At 37.6% G+C, this 9,958-nt stretch overlaps 1 protein-coding gene across 1 annotated transcript; it reads right to left on the bottom strand.

Moving 5' to 3' along the window:
- Positions 1 to 1,335: 1,335 nt before the first annotated feature.
- Positions 1,336 to 5,866, bottom strand: LOC102230818 (TNFAIP3-interacting protein 3-like). The gene is made up of 10 exons (XM_023326587.1): positions 5,807 to 5,866; positions 4,969 to 5,072; positions 4,800 to 4,884; positions 4,561 to 4,632; positions 4,417 to 4,482; positions 3,345 to 3,458; positions 3,137 to 3,265; positions 2,968 to 3,045; positions 2,053 to 2,178; positions 1,336 to 1,970 (listed from the first exon to the last, which is right to left on the bottom strand). The coding sequence occupies exons 1-10, from the start codon at positions 5,807 to 5,809 to the stop codon at positions 1,854 to 1,856; spliced, it is 894 nt and encodes a 297-aa protein (XP_023182355.1). The 5' UTR covers positions 5,810 to 5,866; the 3' UTR covers positions 1,336 to 1,853.
- Positions 5,867 to 9,958: the final 4,092 nt, after the last annotated feature.

Here is a 9,958-nt window from a genome sequence, read left to right as displayed (position 1 = left end):
CACTTCCTAAGACTCACCACTAGAGGTCACTAGAGTTTCACCCATCTGTTTGTTGGTGTTTTTCAATGAAGTTACGTTCTGGTTTCTGGGTCAGATTGAGCTTTAGCATCTTATCAGAAGTTTGTTCAGCAGCATTTTGTTTTGTTTTTCCAAACGAAAGCTTATTATGTACTGTGTTATGTAATGCGGAAAAATGTTAAATCTTTAATAAATTTCAAACGCTTTTTTTCAGGATCACAATTTAATTCTTCCCTTTATGTTTTTCTTGGACAGAATTGGTTTTTCACTTTTTGTCACAAAGCTGTTATCCCAAAGCCTTCAGCTAAGTGTGCATCCAGCCTGCAGGCACTTTTTCACAGTTAAGTGAAGAAGAAGGAAAATTATACATGTATTGACTCCTTTTTTGATTTCATCTTAAGAACTGGTGCACATTCATCTCTCGTTGCAACAGCACCTTTGGCGTCAGTAAAAGCTCTAAAAGCTTTTGGAGAGCTTCACTTTTTTTGCCCATTTTCTTTTGCAAAACAACTCAAGCGCAGTCAGATTTAATGGATGCATGTTGTGACTTTTTTTCCCACAACATTTATGAAATGTTTATAGTTCAAGAACTATAAAAGCTTTTGCAAGGTACTGCTTCCAAGTATGTTGTCCAGTTTTCTTTGTATCTTTTCTTAAGAAAACAGATTAAAGAACAGAGAAAAATGGACACGTTATTTGGTCATTCAACTGAACTGTAAATGAGTTAAAAATAATTGATACCAGACGTATCAATTTTTAGTTCTATGCACAGAATTAATTATTTTAATTTAACCCTTTCATGCATAGTGGTCACTACAGTGGACAGCTATCTAAAAGCCATTTTCTTGTGCTTCCTGTGGATTTTTATGTTATAAATGCACACAGACCACTGAAGTGGACACTAATGCATCATAAAATATACCATCAACTGCTAGCCATCAGCTGCAAATGCAAGAAATTATTTTTGTTAAATCCAATATGGCCGACAGACAAAAAAGCATGAGAACCGACCCGGTCCCTCCTTCTACTGTAGACGACTCTTGCAAGTAAAAAATATATTGTGACATCAGAGAACCCCTAAGGAACAATACTACTGATGTAATTTTTAAATAACAACTTTGTATTTGGAAAAAATTACAATTGATCACCTAAAAAAAAAAACTTTCACAATTTTTTTTATGCCTTAAGAAAATAAAAAAATGGAAACAAATCCTGACACAAAGGATCCTAATTCATGCATGAAAGGGTTTAACTAAAATATAGATATCTATATACATAGTCAGCAGTATTTCTCAAATGATATGCAGAGTCAAAACGTAAAGAAAAAAGTTTATTTTCATCATAAATAATCAACTATGGAAAATACAAGTGCCATTAAATTCATCAAACCTAAATAAATAAATATACTGTATAAAATATAACTTTTCTTGGAAAAAAAAAACTACATCAAGTACTTCCTAGAGTTTATTTTTTGTCTTTTTCTAATAACTAAAAGCAAAATGCGAAGTCCTAAAAGTGGTTAAATGTTAATAGTGTATAAGAAGTCGGATGCTATAAGCTGTAGTTACAGCATAGATTCAGCTCCTTTTCCTTACTATGTGATAAAGCAAACAATTATGGCTGTTTTATTCCTTCCTTTCTTGCAGACATTAATATGCCCTAAAACATTCCCTTGAGGTCTAACATCCGTCATAGTGTTTTGACAGCACAACATTTTCTGTGTCTTCAGTAACATGAAGCTGCTGCAGGTTGTCCTTCTGAAGGCTCTTCTGTCAGGACCTCCTCCTCCACTGAGATCCACCGAAACATCATCGTTCAAACCATAAACGTTTCATTCAGTCTTTGCTGCTGAAAGTGTAGCGCTGTTGCTGCTGGACGTGCTGCTGCTCCCTGTCCGGATATTTGCGTCGATTCGTGCAGGAACAGCAGTGCACCGGCTGCGCCAAAGTCACCTGGAAGAGCGAAAGCGCCACGTCAGCATCCGTTGGGTTCGACTTGGAAAATTACAAGTGAAAAAAACCCTGTTTGACGTACCTGGGATTTGAAGACACGCAGCTCGTCATGAACCTTTTTATATCGCTTCTCCAGTTCCAGATTTTTCCCCTTTAGCTGCTCCCGGTCCCTGCGCTCTTTCAGAAAGTCCTCCTTGTAGACTTCAGCCTAAAACGGGCAACAATGACAACATGTCCTGACATCAGTGGAGATGATTCAGTCTGTTGTAGCAGCACTTTATTGTTTTTTAGAGGTTTTGTTGGCTCTAGTGGCTTTTATTTGAAAGTAGTTTGACAGGAAACAGGGTAATGAGAGAGGGAGAATACATGCGGCAAATGTCACCAGGCCGGGAATCGAACCTGCGACCACCGCCACGAGGACTAAGGCTTCAATATGTGGGTCGCACTTTGCCCCTGCGCCACCATAGCAACCCCAGCAGCACTTTATCTTGACTCTGTCCTCCCTGATATGAAGTTTTGAATTTATAAACACTTTATGGCCTAGTGTGTGTCTATAAAGATCTTAATTAGATTTTTGGAAGCAACACTACAAACGGGGGTTACCCACATTGTCTTAAACAGATTTTAAAAACTGCTTTTTATTTTTTCTGAGTTTGTAAATCAAAATGTAAGACGTGTTTATAAATCCTGTCATAAACAGTGATTGTGACCCGACGCCAGTAAACAGAAAATTATGAATGGATCTCTCCTCACTATACAAAGCAAATAATAATACATTTTTTATCAATATTTAACCTCTTAAGTGCCAATTTCAGAAATCCAAACACCTGACACCCACCTCCCAGATTTCAACAAAAAGAACAATTTCTGCAAAATACCTGTCATAATATTATGCAGTTTTCCTCAACACAGCCAAAGTTATGCTAAAATAACACAAAATCCCATAAGATTCGCCTTCACTGAGTACTTTGAGGAGCAGACGGTGATCATTTCTCACCTGATGTTTCCAGATGTCCTGTAGTGTTTCACTGCTGTTCTCCAGAGGCTGAGATCTCTGAATCGTCTCCTCTAAGGCCTTCGGGAGACACAGTGAAGCTGATGTTACAGCTGGTAAACACTCCTCTGTGCTGAACCGAGGAGTAAAGTGTTTGAAACTGAGTTCTGACCTTGTTGAGCCTCCTGATCTCCTGCTGCTGATGCTGGCACCTACAGGCCAGGGTGTGGTTCTGCGCTCGCAGCTCTTCGGTTTCCTCCTCTGCAGTCCGTAACTCGGTTCGAACTCCGTCTTTTCCAGGCTGGATTAAAAAAAAATTATAGAGCTTAGAATTGAAAAAATAAAAATTATAATGTTGGAAACTTGTCTGGTGCATTTACCTGGGTGTCTTTATGGACCTTTTCCTTTTTACAGAATGTGACAGGCCCCTCTTCTTCATCGCTCCTCTCCTCTTCAGAGACGCCATCTTGTTTTAATGCTTTTAAAACCTGGACCTGTGAACAAAGTGCAGACCAGGAAGCTGAAATAACCTTAAATTAAATAAAAAGTACAGTGTGGAAAGTATTCAAACCCCTTGAACTTCTCCAATTTTCATCACATTGCAGCACCAAACTGCTTTGACATTTACTGGGAATTTATAGCAAAACACAAAGTAGTGCATGTTTGTTATATTGAAGGAAAATTATACATGGTTTGAATCTAAACATGGACATTTGCTGTTGGACAGAAGCTGGACGAAGCAGCCAAGTGACCTGTGGAGGAGCTGCAGAGATCCAAATCTAAAGGTAATCTGTCAACAGGATAACTATCACTCATTTACTCTACAAATATAGTCTTCATGGAAGAAAGGCATTCTTGAAAGAAACGAACATGAAGTTCCAACAACCATGTGGGAAACACAGCAGACATGGCGAACATGGTTCTCTGGTTGGATGACACCAACACTTGGCCGACATGCAAAATGCCCAAGATGTGGCCCAAAACAAACATATCACATTCCACTCAGCACACCAACCACAGGGTGAAACACCAAACCGTGGGAATACTTTTTACCAACATGGAAGAAGGAAATTTGCCGAGCTTGCCAAAAAAAAAAGAAGTTTGTTCATCGCCCAGTTGAACAAAATCCCCAAACATCCAGATCCAAATCAGATCAAAGACTATTTATGGGTTGGAATGGCCTAGTCAAAGTTCAAATTGACCTGAAAAGTGATGTTTCCAGACACACTCAATCCAGTTGAGTTTCAGCTGTTTATCTGCTTAATGAGCAAAAATATAAAACTCCTGACCATCAAGAGACTGCAGCAAAACAAAGGCTCTAAAACCACATCAGTCAATTTCTCATGTGTGTAACATGTTGAAAACCAAAGGAAAATCCAAAATAAGGCAGAATCCCAAAACGTTCAAAAGATATTTATGTATTGTATGAGAAAATCTCTTTGTGGTCCTTACCTTCTTCATGTAATACTCCACCATCGTTTTGTACTCTTTTGCCCACTTATTGTTAATAGCAAGAAGCTGAATAAAACAGAGAACTCTGTAAGCAACAAAACTTAATGCATGAGTTGATCCAACTCAATTCTGAAATGTTCACACCTCTTTATTCTGCTGCTCCAAGATGAGAATCTGCTCTTTCATGGCGTAGTAACCGCTCACCGGCTCTTCCAACTGAATCACAGCGATCAGAAGAAAATGAGGAAGCATTAATATGCAGCATCCTACAGTGAGGCATTTGTGCAACATAAAACTTCCTTTTACACAGTTCGGGAAGTTTTGCTGTACTGTTGCAGTAAAGGGAGAATCATGAGACTGAAAAACTGCCCGCCTCCACCAACCTGTGTGTCTTTCTGCTCACTGTGACTCTCAGCAGCTGCGCAAAGTTTCTCCCCAGTGGAGCCGAGTGGCAAGCAAACCTCCAACCTAGAGAAATAAACAAAACATGATTTGGTTTCAAAGCTATAAATCTGTCATCTCAGATTCAGGAGGTGACGTAAAGAGTCTCACCTGTTTATATTTGGCAGTGTTGGATACAGTCTGTGGGTTTGTTTGTGTTGCGTGGCCTCTGACGTCATAACAGGCGAGCTGTCTCCTGTGTTTTTATGCGCAGACTGTAAGAAAACAAAACAAGGCAAATCCAAACTGATGAAATATCACATAAAGATCTGAACATGAAAAAAAAAAAAAAAAGACGAATTACTTTCGCCATCATCTTCACTCTCCCCCTGGCCGTAGATAATAATATTGTTCACAGAAAATTCAAAAGTTATGCGTTTGTGTTTAGTTTCAGCAAATCATAGTTCAGCATTACAACAGACCAGCATCAGAACCTGCAGAACCTGACGCAAAAACAACTCGAACGTGATTCAGAGTAAGATCCGGTTCAAGCCCACAGAAAATGATCTCACCTCCACATGTTTGCTTCATCGTGGCAGTTCAGATATTTCCATTTAGACATTACAAAAGGCTTTGAGTCATCCCCTGTTTCGCAGTCTGTCTCACTCACAATAGTTTTTAAACGGTGTCGAGCAACTCGCTCAAGTAACCTCTTTCAACTTTTATGTTTTAAATTGAATTGAATTTAATTTAATTGGATGTAATTTTAAGGTTTCTAGCCATTTCAGCCTTAGGAATTTACGATACACAGCATTTGTGTTAAATAAATTCAAGATAATATGTAAAAATAAATTAGAAATTATACTAAAATATTAAGAAATATAAGAACAAATCATACTGTTGCGATTTTTAATATTTATCACGCTAAAATAAACAATACAGATTACTATAAATTCTACACCTGATACCATAAAACAGTCGGAATTAAAAGTACAGTGCATTAACTCACCATGCTGTAACCCCGAGGCGTCTTCAGCCGGTTTAGGTGTCTGTTTTAGCGCCTCTGCTTCCACTGCGCAAATTTAATCCTGCAGCGCTGTGACGTGCTAAAACCGACGCCGTCCAATCAGCGGCGCCGGGGTTCCCTCACGAGCGGCCGCTGACCGAGTTTGAAAAAGAAAGGAAAGTACAAAGTGCGCGTGCGGTAATTTGCCAAGTGTTTACAGTATTAATCGATGACTAAGAGAAAAGTCTGCAACCACACTGCAAAAAGTTACGTAAATAAAACACGGAGGTTTTCCTGATAATATGAAAGCAGCTGTTCAGGTTTTGTTTGGTTGTCTTTTGCGTTGAATTTACGCAATTTTCTTGAGAAAAAAAAATGTATCCACACTTTTATTGAAGCACTTATGTATAGTTTGCACACATTTTGTAGAAAACGGCAACAAAAGGATCACATGACATAAATGTAGGAGTGCAGATCACCTCTGTAAAACGTATTGGTGGCAGCAACATGATGTTGGAATAGCCTTTTTGTTTTTATTTTTAGCTCCTTTTTATTTGAGCTAAACGTGGGGAAGTCTTTCAAAAACAAACAAAACTTGTCAGAGGCTGCAAAAATCTTGAAACTGAGGTGGAGGTTGGATAAAACTTCCACCTCAGTTTGACTGGGTCAAATGTGAGAATCAGATAAAGAGAGAAATAAATGCTCTCCATCCAACCCTGGACATTTTTTAAAAAGAAAAATGGGAACCATGTTTAATCACCATTTATTTCCAAACAGCAGCAGCGACATTTTTGCTTATTATGGGAAGCGTGCCATACAGAAATATGAATGTAAGATGTTTAAAAGACTGAAAGAGGCTGATTCAGCATCAAAAACGAGGAAGCTAATTTTCAAAACAAACAAACAAAACAACACAAGTGCAGATCTGTTTTCACAATCACGTCTGGCATGAAAACATCTCCATTTATTTATTTTTTTTTACAGTAGGCTTCCTGTAGTTAGAGGTCGGGTGTCAACTGTGTCAGCACCGCGTCTTTTCGACTTCCTGAGTGGTTTGACTGCAGCTGCTCAGCCAACACAAAACGTTTCAGAGCCACTAATACTGAAATGAAACTGTCCAAAAAACAGTAAACTACAGAGCGGTGGGGTTAAGGGAAAAATCACACGTCGCTCAGGCTAATCTTATTGCATAATCTAAACTCACAGCCTGTTCTCAAAGTTGCTGAGTCAGAGCAGCCTTGTTTCAGGGAAGAAGGAGAGGGGAAAATACGTCGCCGCTCCTCCTCCAGTAAACTCGGCGGCAGGGGACTGGACCCACAGGGGCTCTTTACCATGGCCTGTGGAAACTATAAGCTGAGGATCCGTGGCCTTTCACTGCCCTGCGTACAGAAAGGCGGCCCCCTTTCATCTTGTGCAGACAGATGGAGTAAAGCAGGGGTCCCCAAACTTTCTCCTGTGAGGGCCACATAACTTGTCCCTTCTTTGATGGGGGGCCGGGGTCAGTTTGTAACAGAAAAAATGTGACGATTGTAAGAGTGCTAAACATAAAAATGTATTGTTTTTCAGAAAGCACAATCAAATAACCTTTTCTGGATTCTTCAGAGAACAAAACTCAGGAAATAACACTATTTATGAAATAAATAACCAAATAACACTGGGTTCTCCACATAAAAAAAAGGGTTAGGGTCAATTATATGCATGTATAAAATAGTTACTAACTAGTAGTTAATAATAAATAAAGTTCATTACTAAGGAACATTTATTTTATTGCAAAAGTCCAACTTATCAAATAAAAATGCACATATATGAAAATACTCTGGTATTGTTCAGGGGGCCGGACCAAATGTGGAGGCGGGCCGCATCTGGCCCGCGGGCCGTAGTTTGGGGACCACTGGAGTAAAGGATCAATTATCTGAACCATCATCCTTTGGTTGGAGTTATTTTCACCGAAACAAGCAACCAAACATGTATTGTTTTCCCAAGGATACTGGATGAAAACTCGCAGAAACACACATTACGCCGTGTTGGAGTGCGTGTTCTTGTGCATCGTTTGATTAAAGTGGAATCTTTCATTTCTTATTATTTTTTGTCAAGGGTTTTGAACCGATGTTGCTGGATTCCCCGGATTTTATGCTGAGACATTCCGACGTCTCAGGCTGGGAGGATAAAAGACATTTAGGGATTTTTTTGTTTTATTTATCCTCAAAATGTCAAAAAAAAAGAGGAGAGAAACAAGAAAAACTCCAGCAATTCAGAGAAACATGTTCATTTCCAGTTGTGCCAAATTGGAAAACAAAAGAAAAATACAAAACAGTTCAGAAATATTCAGTGTTTTCAAAAGTGAATTAGCAGAACCACATAAATAAAGAGACGTTAAAAAAGTATTGGCTCCTTTGAACATTGCTTCTGTTTTTCTCTCACACTTAAATATTTTAGATCTTCAGATAAATTTTAGACTCAGACGATGATAACCTGAGTGAATACAAAATATATATTTAAATTAATTTATTTTATTTATCAGGGTAAAAATAAAAGCAATCCAGAGTTAACTTGGCCCTATCAGTAGTTGATTTTATTGTCACATCTGCAGAATGAAAAAAAGAAACATTTTCTAAAATAGTACCCTTCTGATAAGATGAAGTAGGATACATCATTCTCAAAATTCAGCAAATCATTTCCTGATCTAAATAAACTAAATGTAGGTGGGAATCAAAGTTACTGGCATCTGTCGAGTCTGTAAAAAGTTAAGAGGTGTGACCTCATGTTAAAGTCGACTAAAGGGTTATGATTCAGGGTAATAATCCAAATCAGACCATAAAGTTCAGCTTTGGATGGAACAAAACGAGCAAAAGGGTGAAAAATTAAACAGGCTACAACTGAAACATCCGACGAGGCTGAATTCAAACATTTTGGCCAAACCACTGAACCATTGTATTTTGTTTTGTTAAGGATTTGTTGAAACTTTATAAGCAAAAAGAAATTATTCACCTAAAACATAAAAGGTTTAATCTGTTTTAAAGTCAGAGACTTAGAAGAAATGGTTATATGTGTTTTTATAGTAAATATCTGGTGTCATCCGTACATTAAAACTACAATAGTACAACTTTGTTTCTTAATTAGACAACTGTAATTACTTATTACAGTGAATTTACATCCCTATCTTGTATGAGGTCAGCAGACACCCTTTTGACTCTTCGTTTACAGTTTCCCATGAAACTTTACGGTTTTGCATATTCTTAACAAATTACTATTAGCTAATATTTCCAGTATGCTCTAACGGGCCCACAGATTCGTTTACGAAATATTTAAAATCTCAGATTCTCCTTAATGTCCTCATCTAATTCATGCTGACACACCAATGTAGCAACATATCCTATTTTAAAAATAAAACATACTTGCATAAGCAGGCAGTACCGGTTACTGGTGTACTTCCACTAACCCTAAAAACTACATCTATAGTTTTCAGAAATTACATTTCTGATAACTTCCCAAAAACTAGGTGGCAAAACTTCTGTGATCCGAAGTAAGGTCACTATTCAAATGCAAGATTTTAGTCTGGTGTGGATAATGTGTAGCATTTTGAAACACCCTTAAAAAAAACATTTTGCTAAAATTATTCATAGTTTTAATTCAAAGTAAAAACAATAAATCCCCAAAACATTTGTACCAAAGGAGGAAAATTATTTTTCATCCAACCAAAGTTTTGCTTCTCATAGAAAATGAGACGCCGTCTCTCAAAAGGCAACAAAACAATAGAAAACAGGCATCAGTTCTGAAAAGAAAATACTAAATCCGTATGTAATGGCACTTTGTAAAGAAATGGCATTTTAAGAATGATTACTATGCTTCATGATAATCAGTTAAAAACATCTTTATAGTCATTACATCATTCTAATAATTACTTACTTGCTTTTTTGCAGTCTTCCACTGGTATATATAACTATTTATAATTTCTGCCGTCATCCTAAACTTTTATTGCTCAAATCCAAACTCCTGTAAGTGGCATGAATAATTTCGGGCTTAACTATACATAATGTTATGCATTTTTGTTTAAAACTGGTTTTGAACACCATCATATAGATTTTTTTGGCCTAAGCAAAATGATGGAAACTAAAAAATTAGAGGAAAACTAGTAAATTTGACAAAATAATAGAA

This window comes from Xiphophorus maculatus, chromosome 21, assembly GCF_002775205.1.
Source record: "Xiphophorus maculatus strain JP 163 A chromosome 21, X_maculatus-5.0-male, whole genome shotgun sequence".
Lineage (NCBI taxonomy): Eukaryota > Metazoa > Chordata > Actinopteri > Cyprinodontiformes > Poeciliidae > Xiphophorus > Xiphophorus maculatus.
This window is presented reverse-complemented; position numbering and strand designations above follow the sequence as displayed.